We start from the raw sequence: 20,203 nt of genomic DNA on the forward strand, positions 1-20,203 counted from the left end.
CTTGCATGAAACTTGACAACGTGATTCAGATGCTACATAATCGAGTTGTAACGAGCCATAGGACTAATTGAACACATTTCACCCAACCATGTGTCGTAACCGGTTAATTGATATAACTTACTTGTTTAGGTCAAGGCTAAGCAACTTTCATGCACACGTTTACTTTGTGAAGTACCTTTATACTTGTGCACTCGAGGTGAGATCATAGTCCCACCTTTTCAACAACTTTTTATACTTTTAAATTGTGGGCTGAGAAACATATACTTTGTTACATTTTGTACTACTTACTTTTATACTTTGAACACAAGTACAAGGAAAACAAACATTCCACAGCGAGTTAGAACAAAAATCCTCAATTCGATTATCATTAGTTACACTTGCAGGGTGTAAGCGAGAACTTATATTGTGTGGCCATACGGGTTTGACAAACCCTCATTTCGGACGGTTCGCTACCGTCTACGGATGAAATATATTTTTGAGAAACAGTGTATGTTCTAACACTATTGTGATGGGGTTTTATGGAAGGATACGTTAAGTCTTGATAATTGGGTGCTCGCGAACAAACTTTTAGAATGCAAACGATTTAGATAATCAACGTTATGGAAATACAAAATCTTGTGGTTCAAAAACAACGTTTACAAACACCTATGATTTCACTAACGTTTTTCGTTGACAGTTTTCTATATGTTTTCTCAGGTTCATACATGGCTATTTGATACATGCTTCCGCATACACTCATACTTGCTTGGGGTCAAGCATACATGCATACACTTTGATTACTTGTTTGAAGTCAAGCATACTTACATACGCTAGTGATAGCACCTTTAGATTCAAACATTTGTCTACATACTTACGCTATTTATAGTAACTGTGATTTTCAACTAATTATGTCGCAAGTTATTTCATTTATACTTTATACTTTTGTAAACTTAAACTTGTTGTCGAACCGTTTGGTAAACTAAACTTTATAAGTCTTGTACGTTTCAAATGAATGCGACATAATTTTGGTCAAAGGCGTCTCATATAGGGACTATGACCACGTAACGGGACCTAAGTTAGCGGCGCCGTCAATGATGATTTTGTCACGTCGCTACAACCTCTCTGCCGGGAACAGCAGGAGTGTCAGCTGTAGCTGGAGCACTACCAATAGTTCAGTGGGAACAAATGGGCCATCTGTGGTAATACCAGGCATGAGTGGGTCAATAGACTCAAGGTGAAGCATGAATCTTGCCTTCCAAGTTTCATACTCATCTTCATCAAATTTGGGTGGTCTATTGGATGAGCCATTTTCAAGGTAAGCTGTATTTGAATATGCAGCCATGAGAGAATTCAGATCTAAGATATTAATTATCAAGACTGAAGCTCTGATACCAGTTGTTGGTCCCTTGATAACAACAGGAGTATTGTAGAGGTGGGGGTGAATACAATTTCTTTTAAATAACTTAACAGTTAAACACGATTAGTATTCAAACATGTAAATTAAATAGAGTCACGGGTAATTTTCAACGGTTATTCTTTATTGATTGAATCACAAAGAATCATAACTATCCTTGGCGGAATGATAGTTGGTCGATACAGATTACCTAGAATATAGCTAAGAGGTAAACTAAAAGCTATTACACATTTTTGACTCTAAATAAATAAACTCACACCACTAGTTGTTACAATAGTGGATACAACAATTTATAGTAGTCCTATTAACCGTGTAATGGTTCTATTGTCCACTGGTACATAGGATGTCTGTACTTGTGGGGACAACTGCATCAGAGAGCATGCTCTCCTCTTTCCTCTTTGGTAGCTATTCGCAGGAGCACCCCAATTTGGTTTGGCACTACTATTTGATTAAACAAATAGAATGTTATGTTCCCTAGGTGTTGACAAAGTATAACCCATGTCTGCACATGCGTTAAACTTCTGCATTCCCACGTGGTCTTGTAAGGTCACTTGTCAGCCGCCGACGCGTGTCCTTTTATGTTCAACTTTATCTTTAACTTCTGTTGAATAGTACCATTGATGTAGACCACTCGGGAAACTACTATGCTTATAATGGAGCATAGCTGTCTTGTGCAGTAAGCTGCATTCCAGCTGTGCTGGTTCTTCATTGCTGAGACACTTGATATTCTTGAACTGCTGAGTACACATCCTGTGCTGATTGAAGAACACTGTCTACCTTGTGCTGGTAGACTGAGCAGCAAACTAAACACTCGACACAGCAATATCTGCTGTCTATACATAAACAAACTTGTGCTGGCTGCACATAACATTTTAGTGCAAATAAATTACAGTTTTGTCATAATTAAATCTTTAATTATTTTGGGGACTCAACAGATTTAGAGGAGGAGATGTTGGACGATGATGACAATGGCAACAACAGTGATGATGACAATGGCAATAATAGTGATAATGTAAACGGTAATAATAACAGTGATGAAGATATCTCAAGCTTCAATTCGGATCATGAAGAAGATGACGATGATGTTGATAGTGTATTCGGTCCCATTCCTGGTGTAGATGCTACCGAAAAAATCATACCAGAAAACCTTCCAGGAGATGAAGCATCGGGTTGTGGTTTTGCTAACGTGGACTCTAGGGCTGACATGGGAAACGTTGCCAGTAATTATGGCGACTCTTGTATTCCCAAAACAATCATCAGTAAAGGTGGCGTGCAACTTGACATGGGAAAACAAAACGTTGCGATGAATTATAATGATCATGTAAACCCTAGTGATATTAACGAAGTCCTAGAGACTTCCGCACGTGATCAAAACATTGATAACCAAAACAATCCAACCAACCCAAGGTGTGAGCCCAATGACGCAATAGTTAATGGGCCTGAAGGAGATAAATAGGTTATGGGATCGGGGAAGACTGGCATGGATGTTGGGCCTAAGAAGGATGGTTATAATGGGCCAGAGAATATGGGTGCCCATCCCCCGAAAACAAAAATGGAAGAATGGGCCTGAGTCCAGTTAAAAACACAGATAAGGAACGTAATAATAATAATGATTCGGTGTCAATTAAAAAGTCCAGAAGAAAAAAGAAAGGGAAAGTGACGTATTAACTTGGAACCACATGCATCTAACGCATGGGTGTTGTATCTGATGATGACGAAGAAGCAGATGGCAATCCTAAAACTGCAGATGTATGTGGTGATGGGATCAACATCGAAGTCCCCATACAAAGAAAACCAAACTCGAATGATGTGTGGCATAGTGTCAGGAAATGACATTCATCTTCCATGATCATGAGGGCTAAAACCCTAGCTAGGTCAAAACATAAGGCCAAGTCTAAATCAAAATCAAGGAAGCATAGCCCATCGATTAACTCAAGGCATTCGACTCAAAAGAATTCACACTCATATCAGAAGGTGCCTGGTCCGAGAAAATCTAAAATGAGAGGAGGTGACAGTCAATTGAACCTCTCAGAAGATAGCGTTGGGTTGGATGAGTTCGCCAGCCAAATTGGTCTCGAATGGGACAAGAGATAGGTCTAATCCTTTCTCTATTCTCCCTTCTTTCGTTCTTAAATTGTTTATTATGAGAATGCTTTCTTTAAATATTCGTGGTTTCGGGTCGGGGAAAGACAGTAAAGTTGGTGATTTTAAAAAACTGGTTAGTCGTGAGCAGCCTGCTGTAATTCTACTACAAGAAACCAAGTGTAATTGTATAGATAGAACTTGGGTTAGTATTATATGGGGGTCGGATGAGTTTGATTTCATTCAAAAGGAAAAAGTGGGTAAATCGGGTGGGCTTCTCCTTATTTGGGATACTAATGAATTCGTGGCAGTTGAAAGTATAATAAGTGATTTTTATATCGCAATTAAAGGAAGATGGAAAGGGCAGGATGTTGAGTCAATTATTGTAAATGTTTACGGTCCTCACGAGGATGCTAACAAATTGAAAATGTGGTTGAGTCTTGGATCTTTTGTAGGTAAACATGACGTTGCTTGGTTTCTTGGTGGAGATTTCAATGAAGTTCTGGAAGATTCGGAGAGACAAAATTGTATCTTCATGACTAAAAGAGCAAGTTGGTTCAATGATTTCATTATGAGTAGCGGTTATTAGACATCCCGTTAGGAGGTAAAAGGTTTATGAGAATTTGTGATAATGGTCTTAAATTTAGCAAGCTCGATAGATTTTTAGTCTCCGAGAGATCTATTCAAGTTTGGAGTGATCTTTCCACTTTGGCTCTTGAAAGGAAACTTTCGGACCATTGTCCATTAATCCTTAGAGATAAAGATATAGACTTTGGTCAGAAGCCAACGAAGATTTTTGACCAATGGCTAGATAATGAAGGTTCGGAGGATATTATTAAAAAGGCATGGAGTATGAATGTTGGAGGTAGTAGGCTCGATTGTGTTTTTAGGAATAAATTGAAAAATGTAAAAAATGCTTTAAAGGATTGGAGTGTTAAGTCTTTAGGTAAACTTGAGGAGGAGATCAACGAACTCAAAAATAGTACGTGTCATTGGGAATTAATAGTTGAGCAAAGAGACTTGAATGATGATGAACGTGAGAATTAGATGAACATTAGAAAGAAGTGGGTCAAAAAGGAAAAGATTAGATCAAACATGGCGAAACAAAAAGCGCGTGTCAAATGGAACTTGGAGGGGGACGAGAACACAAAGTATTTTCACGCTATCATAAAGAGAAGGTATGCTAAACGTAACATTCGTGGCTTGAGTATTGATGGTATGTGGTGTGAAGATCCAGTAATCATGAAAAATGAGGCACACTCTCACTTTAGTAAACAGTTTATGAAGATCACCCCGAACAAGTTGCGGTTTAGAGCTGAGTCTAATCATCATCAGCCGCTAAGTCAGATTAAGCGTATGTCCTCACAGCAAGCTGCTGATATTGAAGCTATCTTCACAGAATCCGAGATTTTTGAAGCCATTAACGAGTGCGGGGTGTCCAAAGCACCGGGTCCGGACGGATTTAAATTTAAATTCTTCAAGATGCATTGGGACCTTATTAAAGTTGATCTCCTTAAAGCTCTCAATTGGTTTGGGGACAAGTGTGAAATCTCTGACGGATGTAATGCCTCATTTATCACCCTTGTTCCAAAGAAATCGGATCCCTTGGGTCTCAACGACTTTCACCCGATTAGCTTGGTAGGAAGTTACTACAAAATCCTCGCTAAGGTGCTCTCTACCCGAATTAGAAAAGTGATCCTGAATATTATTGGTGTCGAGCAAAATGCTTTTATTAAAGGTAGATTCATTCTAGACGGGGCACTCATTGCAAATGAGGTCATTGACCACCTCACGAAAAAAAAGAAAGAAAAGCATTATTTTTAAAGTCGACTTTGAAAAGGCTTTTGATAGCCTTAATTGGGACTTCTTAATAGAGATGATGGCTAGAATGGGATTTGGGGTCCGGTGGAGAAGATGGATTTATGCTTGTTTAAAGTCAAGTTCCATTTCCATACTTGTTAATGGATCACCGACACGCGAATTTTCTATTGAGAGGGGTGTTAGACAAGGAGACCCGTTTTCTCCTTTCCTTTTTATAATCGCTGCAGAAGGTCTAAACCTCCTAACTAAAAATGCAACTAATTGTGGTTTGTTTAAAGGAGTCGAAGTAGGGTCGAACAATGTGTTGGGCTCGGGTAACTTTAGGAGTCGAAGTGGGGTCGGACAACGTGTTTGTTTAGAGGAGTCATGTATGGGCTCGGGGTTCCTTCGAGTGAAACCGAATCTATGGCATGTCGGGTTGGTTGCAAAGTGGGTGAATTACCTTTCACTTATCTTGATATTCCTATTGGTCGAAATATGAATCGTGTTGAGAATTGGTCCCCCGTGATTGATAAATTTAATACAAAATTAGGGAATTGGAAATCTAAAACGATCTCCTTTGGTGGAAGATTAACTTTGGTGAAGTCGGTTCTTAGTAGTTTACCGCTATACTATTTCTCACTCTTTCGAGCTCCTGTGAGTGTCATTAAAACGCTTGAGAGTATCCGTAGAAACTTTTTTTAGGGTGGGCCGGGTGAGGGTAACAAACTAGTGTGGATCAAATGGGAGGACTCCCTTCTACCTTATGGTGAAGGGGTCTAAACATTGGTTCTCTTCGGGAAAAAAATCTTGCACTTTTGAGGAAGTGGATTTGGCGAGTCAAAAACGAGCCAAATTCACTTTGGGTAAAGATTCTAAAAAGTATTTATGGTGTTGACGGGCTACTCTCTCTCTCGGGGCCGAACCGGTCACAAGAGAAAGGTGGCGTGTGGACTAACATAATTCGTGCAAGTCTTGATGTAGATAAAGTGGGTATCAACTTCAATAAATCTTTCACTAGAGTCGTTGGCGATGGAAAGGAAACCAAGTTCTGGGACGACATTTGGCTTACGGATAAACCGCTCAAAGATTCGTTTGGACGCCTTTACCGACTCGACAGTGAGCAGCAAGCATGGATTAGTGACAAAATGCATTGGACTGGTGATTCGTGGCAGATGTCATGGTGTTGGATCAGACCCCCTTCGGGCCGCGCCGAAGGTGAACTACAAGGACTTACATCGCTGATTAACGCGTTTCCAAAACAGAATGTGCAGGTCGATTCATGGCTTTGGAACCTTTCTACAAATGGGCTGTTTACAACGAAGAAACTCGCAAGGCTCATTGATGACGCTTTACTTCTAGATGGTAGAACATGTCAGGAAACCTTAAGAAATAACCTTGTTCCAACGAAAGTCGAAATCTTCATGTGGAGGGTGATAAATAAACGGATTCCGGTACGTACTGAACATGATAAGAGAGGTATCGACCTTAACTCCGTTAGGTGCCCCTTGTGTGACGATGACGTCGAATCTGTTGATCACATAATGTTCTTTTGTCGTGTTTCAATGGATATTTGGGAAAGGGTGTATAATTGGTGGAATCTTGGTGCGGTCTCTAATTTAAGTACGAGCGAGGCCTTCCGTGGTAAATGTAATCGAAATCTCTCTTTGTCGGGTTCCTATATTTGGCAAGCTTTGGAATGGATAGTGGCATACCTCATTTGGCGTACTCGAAATCAAAAAGTGTTTTCAAACAAAAGTTGGAACCGGCCTTCGATTCTCATGGAAATTCAATTGAAATCGTATGAATGGATCGCTTCCCGTTACAAAACGGAGAAAATCGAATGGCTTGAGTGGTTATCTAATCCTATCAAGTTTTGCATCTAACTAGATTGTTCGTGGTTCGTGTTTACTTGTGCTTTTCTTATTCTAAGTTGTTGTGATCGTTGTATTGTGAGTTGTTTTTTAGTTGCTCCCTTAGCAACCCGTCGTGTTTTGTATTCCTATAGCTCAGAATCGAGTATGTAACTGATCTATAGACCCTTGTTATTTTCTTTTTGCGTTGTTTAATACAGTTTGCCTTTCGGGAAGGGGAAAAAAAAAAACATTATATTTAGTCGAGCATTGTTACACAAATATTAATAGTTGTATTTCTACACGTGACAAATGAACCCAAAGTTACAAATTTCGTACTTGTATACGGGATAAAAAAGAAAAAAAAAATAGTATATGGGGGCAAAGTGTAAATATTGACATCTTCTCGCACTTTCGATCACACTATCAAAAATTGAAGCCCTCCTCGTTTGATCGTTGTTCTTCCGCGCTAATTAGGTGTCTCTGCATACTCATTCTGATCTCTAGCTTAGCTATAACAACGTAATTACAGTTCATCAAATTACAAATATTTTCATATATTTAATTACAATTATAGTATTTTGCTCATGTAATTAGTTGAGTTTTGCATTAGATAATGCACTTTTTGCTAATTATTTGATTTTGTTTTTTTTAATGATAACAGATCTTACACATCGGTTGTAATCTACCATGCCTCGGTGAGAATTTTGTATTTATATTGCTCAATTTCATACTTCCGTGCTATTATTACGCGCGTTTTGATGTGATATCACTAAATTTGGTTGAATTTTTGCAGGTACTATTGTGATTACTGTGATACGTACTTGACACATGACTCGGTACTTCGTTAATCGTTCAAGTTCACTCTTTTTCGTTTTGTTATTGATTTTTATTGTTTTGTTATTGGTGATTTATATTTTTGTAAAAACCCCGGATTACTGCCGATTAATCTCTGATTACTCCTTTGTATGAGGAGTCTGTTCTGATTTTCCAAAATCCGTTTAATTAATCGGTAAACGTAGGTTAATCGGTCAAAATCAGATTTGATGATCAAAGTCGGTCAAAGTCAAAATTGGTCAACATTTTAAATGAATTTAAACTAGAATTTTAGAGTTTTTAAACAAAATGAACGATTTTAGATTATTATGTTAAAGTTTATGTTTATGTTCATGGTTTTCTTTTAATTTACACATAATTTTGAAATTCTGTATTTAAATGTATAAAAATTACAATCCGATTAATGGGGGAATTTCCGGTTAATTCTTCCAAAGTCCCGTCTGATTACTCCCCGAATAGCGAGTTTTGCAACCTTGAATTGCTACTATTACATCTTGATGAAATAAGTGATACTAATGTTATAATGATAGAATGAAGTTGAAGATGTGAAGCAACTTCACTTGCTTGGGCCATTGTATTATTAGGTAGCAGTATTGTATGATCTTGCCTTAGGTAAACTTAACATTTTGTGATAATTAAATTATTAGATTTTGATATAGCTTAAGGTATAAATACTGTATAAGGATAAATTTTTAAAAGTATTATTACTGTATATGAATAGAGATTTAAGGAATAAGTATATGAGCATGTATCGTTGCTTGGTGTAATTAATCCCTAAATTTGGTTGAGTGCTCATTATTATGAAAAGAATCGGTATTTGCCTGCCAATACTCATGCTGTGCTAACCTTCTAACTAATTCGAGATATTGATTTGAACTGTGAAATTACTTATATATCCCTTGGGTTAATATAGTATATTACTCCTCGATTGAGTGTTAGAAGGAGTGTGTTCATCATCTAGACGTGAATGACAATGTGTTGTATCCTTTTCCAGCCTTCTGTAAGGAAGCAGCATAATGCCGGGTATAAACACAAGGTACCGTCCATCCTAAATTAAAGTACAACATACAAGAAAAATTTGAGATTTTCTCACGTGTTTATATACTTTTACAGGCAAATGTTCGGACCTACTATCAGCAATACGAGGCACAACAAAATCAGTATTTGATTGATCAAAAGGTTAAGGAACATCTTGGACAAGCGGCTGCGTTTCAGCAAGTTGGTGGGGCCTACAGCCAACTTAGACCTCGTCTTCCTGTACTACCTAATCCATTGATGCCGATGAACCCGGCATTATACCCTGGAATGAGACCCGTTGCACCTTTGCCCAGACCTGTTCCTGGTACTGCAGGTAATTTATGCATCTGATAAATTGGTGTTTTGATATTTGGAAAATAGATATAGTAAACTCATAAGTATACCTGCGCACGTTCCTTTGCGTATTTGTCTATAAAGGGTTGTCACATATATAGTTATGTCTGGTAAATAGTTTTCCCAATCTATGGTTCTAAAAACTTAATTTTTGGAGGACGTAAACAATTGAGTATACAAAGGTGACCCATTTTCTTTTTTAATTTGACCCATTTGATCCGTTGTCAATAAAATTTAACCCAATGGACCCACTTTCATATGGAGGGGTTGTTTTCATTTTAGAGTAATGGGCGCATTCTATTTATTTGTTTGTAGTTTTTGAGCTCGTATGTTTCTTTGGTTTACTCATTGTAATTTGGGGCTTCATTTTTTTGATAAAGTTTTCCATTATCGTTTATGAAGTTCTTTGTTTTTTTGCCCAAAAAAATTATATGGTTTTTTTTTTCCCAAAAAAATTATATGATTTTTTTTTTTCCTTCCCTTATGTTTTCTATTTTTTTTAACAAATGTACCCATGCAGTTATTTAACTGCTTTAAACCATTTTTCTTGTGCTTTACCAGGATATCCCGGGATGCCTCCGACGCTCGCACCCCCTGGTTCACCTTCCGTTCCTGGTCAGGTCAACCCATCCATGCCAGCTCAGATCAACCTATCCATGCCTGGTCAGGTCAACCCATCCATGCCTGGACAGGTCAACCCATCCATGCCAGGTCAGTTCAACCCATCCATGCCTGGACAGGTCAACCCATCCATGCCAGGTCAGGTCAACCCATCCATGCCTGGACAGGTCAACCCATCTGCATCTGGTCAGGTCAATCCATCTGCGTCTGGTCAGGTCAATCCATCGGCACCTGGGCAGGTTAACAATGGTATGCTAAGGCCCATAATGTTAAATGCACCGATGATGGCCCCAGTGAGCTCAGGAACCCCTACTTCAGGTGGACCACCTCCATTGTTTACACAAAATATGTATCAAGCTAACCCCACAGCACCATCAACTGGAGGTTTTGAAAGTCCTAATGCCGGTGCCCAACCTCAGGAAGCTAAACATTGATATTTTGAAAAGCGCCGGTATTGGTTTTTTGTTCTAATATTGGCTGTATAAAAAGTTCACCACTCCAATATCCATTCTATGTTCCCATATTAAAATTGATTTTGTTTACGATGACTATCTTGAGTTTACAAATTCTATCATCTGTATTCTGAATCTGTAATGTGAAAAAGTAGTAACTGAATAAGGTATATCAGTAATTACTATTACTAATTACTCTTAAAAGTATATTTTAAACACATCTTGAAGATGATTATTGTGTGTTAAAAAATGTCTAGTCACTTAGGAAAGCAGCTATGCTCAGTCGTATACGAGCATGTTGTCGGTGTGGGGCCGCCAGAGGGTCGGTTTTACCCTTTTTTTAATGCTTGCAAGGAAAAGCGAGCATGTTGCTGTTGGTCGGTTGATACACTCTTTGGGATTGTAGATATCTTGCTTTCCACCTGTGTATGTTCGGACTGATCATCATCAAATAAACGGCATTCGGGATTTGTTGTCTCTTAGTTATCCTCCGGTTCTTCCAAATCAAAGTTGTCCAGGTTCATCCTTTTGTGAAATGAGATTGAAATGTAACAGCTTTTGACGGGCCTTAAGAAAGTTCCATGTTTGAAAATGTATAAAAAAAGGTATTCCACATTCTTATCTATTTTGAGTCTCGGACAACAACCAAAAAATATTGATACCTTCCCCGATTGTCCCTAAAAATGTTTCCAAATGCCTCCTTACTTATGGCATGCGTATTGAGCTTCCCATGCATCGAAGACATGTTTTTGTTTCGTAGTAGTGACCAATTGCGGCTATTGTACACAGTCAACACAAGATACCTTAATGTAGTTGTCTTTCGGTTGGAATATTTCGAAATGGCAATCAAACTTTGCTAATCTAGTTGTCTTTCGGTTCCCAAATATTGCATCTGGGAATAGTCTTCTTCTGCTTGAGTGATGATTTTACAGTACTTTGTCTCCTTGTGAAGATTGTACGAGTTATAGGATCAAGATTCTCTCCTGTAACTTGACCCATTAAGTTATATTTTAAGCATGAATAAAGGTAATAACAAAATAAATAAATAAATACAAATAATTAGTGGGTCATATTTTTTCTCCTCACAAAAATCATAACATGACCTATCATGTTGTAATGTAACAGGAGAGGATCCTAATCCGAGTTATATGGGTTGTTTGATGTTGTAAATTAGTATAAAGAGTAGTAAATACTCCATAATACTTTTTTAGTTTTTGAAGTAAATAAATAGTAATAGTAATGTATTTTGATGTATTTATGATTTTTCACCACTACAAAATAGATGTTCAAGTTTAGCCACCGTGTCAATTGCCAAAAATTCATGCATAAAAATAAGTTAAAAGTTGCAAAAGTATAAAAGTAAAAGGACTATTTAAGTAACTTAACCTTAAATTGAATGAGCGGATAAGGTAACTCAAATTATATCTCCCACTTTAACAAAACAGTGACACTGTTTTCCTCTCTATTTCCTTCTTACCTGAACCTAAGTAACGGCCGCCGGTAAAAATGGCGATCACCGTCGCATCTTCCTTTCTTAATGCCCTAACTTCCACCGGAACTTCACGCTGTTCAGTTTCATCTCAACTTATTTTCTCATCTTCTTCCAAATTATCTGCTACTCGCTTAATCATTCCAAAAGCTACCAGCAAAAGTCAAAGTCAAAGTCAAGATCCGAAGAAGAGAATTCCGAAGGAAAGTACTCGTAAATCATCACCTAAGGTATATTTCTTCAATTTCATGAAATTGTGAGCTTGTTTGATTTTAATTTAAGCTAATTTCGTGTTTTCATTGTAATTTTAATTTTAATTTCTAATTGTTGCTGCTAGAGTGTTAGACTGTTAGTTGAGTAATATATAAATAACCTGCTGAAGTTTATAAAAAGCTGATGTGGCATGACGTGGCGATGCTATGGACTTGTGAAGTTCACATCATTAAGGATGCTCATAGTTCAGTTGTTTTGATTTGTTATACAGGATATCAGTAGCCCAACCACTAGGCTATTTTGGGATGGTTTTGTAGGTCATAAATTTGATTATGTCATATAATTGATGCGTATGCAGTTCTGCGAATAATTAGATGGCCTGAAGATTTAGTTACTTAGTGCTAGGTTAGGCTACATTGTGTTTGATGGGATTGACTTATGGAACACCTTTGTTTTCGTGATGTAATGCAACAGGAAACTTAGAGCCAGTTTATTACTAATTAAACTGTTTTACAGCTTTGAAATGATGTGTATGTTGCTCTGTAAGCAATGTCATGGCCTAGGGAAATATATTTGGGGTTAACGTGAGGCTGCATTTTGTTCTTTCCATAAATCATTTTATTAGACTAGTTAAATTAATGAATTAAACATTCCATGATCTCAAGATAACCAGGTGGTTACTCACAAGAGGTCTCATGTTTAAACCTCACGCAGTGTATCTTAAATGCATAGGGAAAAGGGTAAGAAAGGGTCATAAGATAACCCAGTTAGGCCTCGTACATTTGAGTAGCTTGAATAGGAAAAACCTTACCGGTTTCTTGTTAGTTAAATTAATGAAATAACTCCGTGTTAGTGATGGAATGCAATGGATAAATTTGGAGCAACGGTCTCACTTGCACAAGATGAAGGGGATTTTGAGCGAGTAAATGTCTTGTTTTGAAGTAGATTGAGGCTCATGATTAAATCCTTGTATGATATGGCCTATGTTGTTGCTTGTTATTTTTAATACTTGATTCGCACTTGCAATCTTGGTTACATAATTTTCTTGTAATGTTTGTATCCAGAAAGAATCCAATTTACAAAAGCTTTCAAGAAGATCAAGAGATGAACAACCATATATAAATGCTGATGATCATAGTGGCATAAACAATGCAGAACAACCTCAGTCCCTTAAGTCATTTGGTACGCAGAGAAAAAATGCCAAAGGTTTTATGGGTACCTTGAAGGATCAACAGGTATGAAAAGATCTTATTCCGTTTGATATGATGTATATAGCTTAAGCTTATTTCTTGAGAATTGCAATATATGATATCTAACTTACAAACCACAATTATGTAATCTCGGCTGTAGTTATTGAACATCTTATATAAGGTGCATCATATAGGTTCATTTGTTTGACCCCATTTATTAGCTAAAGTGATCCCTATGTTACTGCAAACTAAATCATATTCTCCTTTTCAGGCAGACACAGCTAAAATTCAAGATGCTTCTTTTCTTAATGCTGTTGTGAAGGTAAAGTTTGACCAACCCTTCATACATAGTAGAATCGTACCATTTTGTTTTTTGTCAATAAATTTTTGTATAATGTTCCATGAAATCACTTGCGAAAGTGGTAGATCTCATTTTCTTTGATATGAAGGTGTATGTGATTTAATTAAATATTGTTGTTGTTTTTATATATCCTTTAGGTTTATTGCACTCATACTGAACCAGATTATTCCCTGCCTTGGCAAAAGCAAAGACAGTTTACAAGTACAGGAAGGTATGCTTTTATCCTTATTCCTTTTATCCGATGGCCATAATTAAGTTTATAATATTTTTTGTATTTAATTTTTATATCTTCTAGAAACGTTCATAGTCATGTATCGTTTCTAATCGTGAAATTGTTTATCTTCCGATTTTTTATGCAGTGCTTTTATGATTGGTGATGGAAAGCTCTTGACAAATGCTCATTGTGTTGAACACAACACACAAGTAGGATATTTCATTGATTATTTTGCTAAATTTAACAGAAGTTCACCCATTCTTATTTTTATTCCTGTACTTCGAGGCTAAAGTTAGCTATCGAAAACATTAGCGAATCCAATTTCTCCTATAAATTAACCCATGGAAGAAAATTATTTATTCTCATATTGTGTCAATGATCAAAATGTGCTCTATTGCTGAGTACCATTATATTCACTGATTGCAGGTCAAAGTCAAGAGAAGAGGGGATGACACCAAATATGTGGCTAAGGTATTTTTGTTAATAAGATAGAGGAGTTAACTCAACCTTTTTTCTGTCTAAACTAGTTATAGCAACTTATTATGAAAGTGTTATTATTACTATTATTAATTAATTATTAATGACTGGGATTGAGAAGATCATTATTTTACAGGTTTTAGCTAAAGGTATGGAATGTGACATAGCGTTGCTTTCAGTAGAAAATGAGAAGTTCTGGAAAGGGGCTGAGTCACTTCAGTTTGGCCATTTGCCTCGTCTTCAGGTAAATATCCCTTCAAACTTCCCACATCCTTAAAAAATTAAAATATCCAAGGTTTTTATATTCGATTTATATGATAGGAATATAGCATTAAAAAATTGAGTGAACCACTTGTAAATGGAAACAGATCAAAAAAAAGAAATTATGATCTGTGTTGTAACTTTAAACTTTTTCTTCTACAGGATCCAGTAACTGTTGTAGGGTATCCACTTGGAGGAGATACCATTTCAGTGACCAAGGGGGTTGTATCTCGAATAGAGGTTTGTTACATGGTCTTCATTTCACTGACGTTAAATTTTTAGGAATGTAACATTAGAAAGTTAGCGTTTTTACTCAATTATGAGTGAGAATTAACCACTTTCTGACTAGAAAAATATTTGGTTTTTATGAAAAAGCAAGTTTCTAAAACTTTTACAAGAAAAATAGAATGCAATTCTTGTAGTTGTATACATTGAATTAACTTAGTGCTGGGATCATGCTCTACATAAAAATAGCAGTCTCATTTTTTCTGGTTATGGTCGAACTTACTACATGAATTTGAAGATGTTTTATAAGAAAAAAAGCACGAATATTCTGGAGAGCGTCTTTCATGGTAACCTAAACCAAGTATGCATTGTGTTTGAAGGCAATGTTGTTATTTTGTCTCTGTCAGGTTACATCCTATGCTCATGGATCAGCTGAATTGTTGGGCATTCAAATCGATGCAGCAATTAATCCTGGTATTACTTGTTCTCTTTTCAAGATAATTCGGTCTGTCTCTATACTGTTAGTTTATTTTTTTCTTCATTTTTTTGCTAATTTTGTGGTGCTATACGTTTCTTCCTGCTGTAACCACTGCTTATACCAGCAATTTTGTAGGTAATAGTGGTGGTCCTGCTTTCAATGATCAAGGAGAATGCATCGGTGTCGCATTTCAGGTAACTAATAGTCTATCGCGATCCCTATGCTACTAAAATAGAGTCTCGTGTCAAACATAATTATTTATTTTGAATATAGAATAATAAATACTCTTTGCCGGTAACAATGTGTATAATTACGAAGCATTGCAAGTCAAAACTATACTACTTTATCCCGAATGGAGTGAAAAATATCTTACTAGTTTGGCTTGCGTCTTGCACAAGAACAAGCCACTTTTTTTTTTTTGCATGCCGTGGCTTTATGCACATCTACTTGTGTTTGTAGGTATACAGATCTGATGATACTGAGAACATTGGGTATGTAATTCCAACAACAGTCGTGTCTCATTTTCTGGATGACTATGAGAGAAATGGGAAGTACACTGGTGAGAAAATGCCACCTTACTTAATATAGCAACCTCGGCCCATTTATTTATGAATGGGTCAATTCCTGTTAAGTTTCTTTCTTTAATGGATAAAACAAAAAAATTAGCTTGAGAATAAACAAGCCAAATGTCGAATGGGTCGAAAGTCGCTCAAAGTGTACTATTGTTCCATATTCCAATAATACTTCATATTTCGTTTTATTTAAAAAGTTTTGATTTTTATTAATTAAAAATGGTATATTTATTATATTTCACTCAATTAACTATTAAAAGTTCAGGAAGTGTTTTAACATGTGTGAGTACCCTGTATTGACCTGTTACCACCCATCGATTTTGCTGCCTGTACGTAAACCTACTTAGCAATATAATATAAGATGCTTTGCAAAATTGTTGACTCTGTTTATAATATATATTGATATTCTTCCACTGAGTACCTTTTCTGAACTAAACTATACGTTCCTAGAGTAATTTGCTGACTATGATATAGAAAATATTGTAAATAAATCACATCTGTTCAAATTTCAGGATTCCCTTCCCTTGGTATATTATTGCAGAAATTAGAGAATCCGGCGTTACGTGCCTGCTTAAAAGTGCCGTCTAATGAGGTTCGTCCATTTAGCCAAAAAGCATCACGTCACTGATTGTCACTTTAATGTCCATAGTTATGCATGAACTTACCATTGTGGTCCCCACCTCCAATGTTTATATATGCAGGGTGTACTTGTCCGCCGTGTTGAACCGACTTCTGGTACCAGTAATGTCTTGAAGGAGGTATACTACTATTTAAACGCAAGATCCTACTAGTTAAAATCAACATAGTCATCTAAAACGGGTAGAAACCTAGAGGAAAAAACCTAGAGGAAAAAACCTAGAGTAAAGATGGTCATATTTGATATTTGGCGGACCAGTTTCTAACGAATATAATATTTTTGGTGAAGTGTTTTGGGTAAACCGACTCGATCCTTAGCCTAAAATTACCATCTAATGTTTATGGTTTAATAACAAAGTTGTAGGAAATGTTCAGATATAAGCATTTTTTTTTTCCACTTTCCAGGGGGATGTAATTGTAAGTTTTGACGGAGTAGACGTTGGGTCAGAAGGGACCGTTCCTTTCCGATCAACCGAACGTATTGCATTTCGCTACCTCATTAGTCAAAAGTAAGGCCTTTGATTATTTATTCACATATGTTACATATATATAAACTTCTCATAATAAAGGTGAATAATTTATTATTCTTACCTTTGTTTTAGAATAATTATGCAATAAGTAGAGCATAAACGCAGTTTATTTCGTTCTCTTTTGGTGGTGCATGCACATGTTATGCATCTTATTTCTAATGATGTTATGCTTCAGGTTTACTGGTGATATAGCAGAGCTTGGTATCATCAGAGCAGGGGCTTTCATGAAAGTTCAAACTGTTATGAATCCGAGAGTACATTTGGTAAGCAGATATCAGTATTTCACATTGCTTCTTTGTTGCTGTGAACTAGAGTTGCAATTTTGACCCCATATAAATGGGTCGATATGGGTTATTTATTTATTTAAATTTATCTCAAATATTTATAGCTTAAATGGGACCAAGTTAAGTATACCCCGAATGGTTTGAATGCCTTAAGTCGCCCAGAGTCTATTATTAATGCTCACAACCACCTGAGTATTCTATTTGAAGATGTTATTTATTGTTATAATAATATAATATTCTTTCTAATGGTAGCTATTGGATAATTGTTTACAATAAAATGCAAGACATGGACAAAAAAAGTATCCATTTATAGTGTGAACCTTTGGAATCCCATCAACATGCTACCATGATATTTTTAATTTACCTAATATTTAATTGTTTGGCATGGGTGACGATATCGTATGCTATCGTGAAATCAATGGTTTATCTAATTCATTTTTGGGTGAACCCATCTCGCCACCTCTAATGTGAACATTTAGAATCACATGCTACTATGAAAACTTCTGGTTTACCTAATTTGTTATTGTTCGACATAGGTACCATATCATATTGAAGGGGGTCAGCCATCATATTTAATTGTAGCTGGTTTAGTTTTTACTCCTCTGTCAGAACCACTTATAGAGTATGTATTTTCTTACCCTAAATGATATACAGTAAAATTAAATATGAAGTCTATTTTAATGTATTTTAATACTTTTATTCGTGATATATGTGTTGACAGAGAGGAATGCGAAGACAGCATAGGGGTAAATGTGAATCTCTATCTTTTGTTCATATGGTCAATGGTCAATATTCCACAAATTATTGGTTTAGTAGTTGAGTTGGTTATCTTTTTTGTTCATATGTTTTAGTTAAAGTTATTGACAAAAGCACGGTATTCAATGGCAAGATTCAAAGGCGAACAGATTGTGATCTTATCTCAGGTACATATGCATGAATCTTGATTTAACGACCCTAATGTTTCTGTTACATTAATTTGGCTTGTTTCAAAAAAGAGTTCCCAATTTTAACCAGTTTATTACTACTGACTGGGTCACAACAATTCGGTTTGTATTCCATCTCTAACGAATCAAACAAATTGAACCTTTAAAATCATTATAGTGAAATAGGTTATTTATTATTTATTATTATCATTATAATAAAAAAAAATTAATAACATAAACATAAATTAAAAAATGATCATTAATGAAATAATTTGAATTTTGTAAAGCAAATTTGGCATGGTTATCTACTAAAAAAGTCTTAAGATTTCGTAAATTTTCTCCTATCTTGCATTCAATTGCTGTTAAATGTTGCATTCAACTTGCAGGTATTAGCAAATGAAGTGAACATTGGGTACGAGGATATGAGCAATGAACAGGCAAGTAAACATTTTATTGTTTCTATTATTATTATTATTATTATTATATTATTTTTATTTTGATTCTAATTAGTTTTATTTGTCTTTTCCTATATCCTATATTATTATTATTATATATATACTCAGAAATGCTAAGTTTGTGGAAATTTTTTTAGGTTCTAAAATTCAATGGAACTCGAATAAAGAACATTCACCATCTTGCTCATCTCGTTGATGGTGAGTTCATGCTCCGACTCCTATCATTTGCATTTAAAAATGTGAAAATTTAGCTCGTTTAATTAGCAACGCCTTGGTTTGGAACTTTGGATTATATACTTACTTCTAATGGGTCAAATGGGCGAACACTACAAAGTTGGTTGACCCAAACCACCCATTTTGCCACCTTTGGTGATTCTAATCCTAATGGTGGTGTTGGTTTGCACAGCATGCAAGGACAAATACTTTGTTTTCGAATTCGAAGACAATTATCTTGCGGTTTTAGAGAGAGAAGCTTCATCTGCTGCATCATCTTGCATTCTTAAGGATTACGGTATACCATCTGAGAGATCTTCCGATCTTCTAGAACCCTACGTGGACCCCATTGGAGAAAACAAACTAATCGAACAACTTGATCTTGGTGACTCTCCGGTCACAAATTCAGAAATCGGATTTGATGGGCTTCAATGGGCTTAATTACTCTTCTTGGCCCATATACAAGTCTTGATCCACACAGGCCATCTTTTTAGGCTCGATTGAAGCTGCAAATCATTGAATATTTATCACATTTGTACGGGTTGTTGTTTCTGATATTGTTATCAGATGAAATTTTGTAACTGCCTGGATATATGAAAAAGTTGCAGCTCTGTGGACACAAGGAAGTCAGCAGCAGTGGGTTGATGCTGGTAAGCAAGCAAATTGTTGTATTTGTATACCGAGTTAGTTATTTGATGATTTTTTTTTTCATATATTTTTTAACATTAATAGGAAAATTCCAGAAATTTTTCTAGTTCCAAATTTCAATCTTCACATTGGTTTATCAATGGAAAACTGAAATTTAAGCTCAAAGTGTAGTGTAATCAACAATCTTTCTTCATTTCTGTTACTTATGTGCCACTTACGAAATGAATTACGACATTTTCAAGAAACATTTCCCTTTTATTTTTCTGTAACCTATGTGTCCTACTTCTGTCGTCTGAGTATAAATCTGGACCAAGTATGTTAGCCGGTTTTACATTATGGTTTGGCTTGGCTGGATGATGATATGATCAACCTGGACTTAACTAGTAGATTGGGGTTGACCTTAACGAATAACCTGAAAGCTTCGGATTAAGAACAATGGAGTTATTCGTTGAATTGAAAAGTAGTTGAGAGAATACAGGGAAAGAAAAATCTATTATTACAACTGAATGAATTCCTATTACATTCTATTACATCATTTATTGAAGAACTAACAATTTGGTGTTACATTTGTATATGTTACACAAACTCAACTAACATGTGAATGTCACGTGAGTTGCATGTGCCA

The 20,203-nt window shown here is 36.1% G+C and overlaps 3 protein-coding genes across 4 annotated transcripts; all 3 read left to right on the forward strand.

The window, feature by feature from the left end:
• The first annotated feature begins 3,536 nt into the window (after window positions 1-3,536).
• Window positions 3,537-4,522, forward strand: LOC139874701 (uncharacterized). Its single transcript, XM_071862111.1, has 2 exons — window positions 3,537-4,030; window positions 4,123-4,522. Exons 1-2 carry the CDS (start codon window positions 3,537-3,539, stop codon window positions 4,520-4,522), a joined length of 894 nt encoding a protein of 297 aa, XP_071718212.1.
• A 3,026-nt stretch (window positions 4,523-7,548) lies between these two features.
• On the forward strand, window positions 7,549-11,654 carry LOC139874703 (U1 small nuclear ribonucleoprotein C-like). The gene is made up of 6 exons (XM_071862112.1): window positions 7,549-7,650; window positions 7,793-7,826; window positions 7,925-7,967; window positions 8,960-9,001; window positions 9,079-9,316; window positions 9,898-11,654. The coding sequence occupies exons 2-6, from the start codon at window positions 7,819-7,821 to the stop codon at window positions 10,389-10,391; spliced, it is 825 nt and encodes a 274-aa protein (XP_071718213.1). The 5' UTR covers window positions 7,549-7,650; window positions 7,793-7,818; the 3' UTR covers window positions 10,392-11,654.
• Window positions 11,655-11,756: 102 nt separating this feature from the next.
• LOC139877775 (protease Do-like 2, chloroplastic) lies at window positions 11,757-19,805 on the forward strand. 2 transcript variants are annotated; one of them, XM_071865197.1, is made up of 21 exons: window positions 11,757-12,128; window positions 13,176-13,346; window positions 13,573-13,623; window positions 13,800-13,873; window positions 14,022-14,085; window positions 14,303-14,347; window positions 14,490-14,597; window positions 14,777-14,854; window positions 15,247-15,313; window positions 15,453-15,511; window positions 15,777-15,876; window positions 16,402-16,481; window positions 16,591-16,647; window positions 16,931-17,034; window positions 17,231-17,318; window positions 17,876-17,961; window positions 18,061-18,091; window positions 18,191-18,262; window positions 18,649-18,699; window positions 18,855-18,915; window positions 19,124-19,805. In XM_071865197.1, exons 1-21 carry the CDS (start codon window positions 11,916-11,918, stop codon window positions 19,369-19,371), a joined length of 1,908 nt encoding a protein of 635 aa, XP_071721298.1. In that variant the 5' UTR covers window positions 11,757-11,915; the 3' UTR covers window positions 19,372-19,805. The 2 variants fall into 2 exon arrangements, with proteins under 2 accessions (XP_071721298.1, XP_071721299.1); XM_071865198.1 differs by having other exon boundaries at window positions 11,759-12,128; window positions 18,061-18,085.
• The last annotated feature ends 398 nt before the right edge of the window (window positions 19,806-20,203 follow it).

The sequence above is a fragment of the Rutidosis leptorrhynchoides genome, chromosome 11 (assembly GCF_046630445.1).
Source record: "Rutidosis leptorrhynchoides isolate AG116_Rl617_1_P2 chromosome 11, CSIRO_AGI_Rlap_v1, whole genome shotgun sequence".
NCBI classification, from domain to species: Eukaryota; Viridiplantae; Streptophyta; class Magnoliopsida; order Asterales; family Asteraceae; genus Rutidosis; species Rutidosis leptorrhynchoides.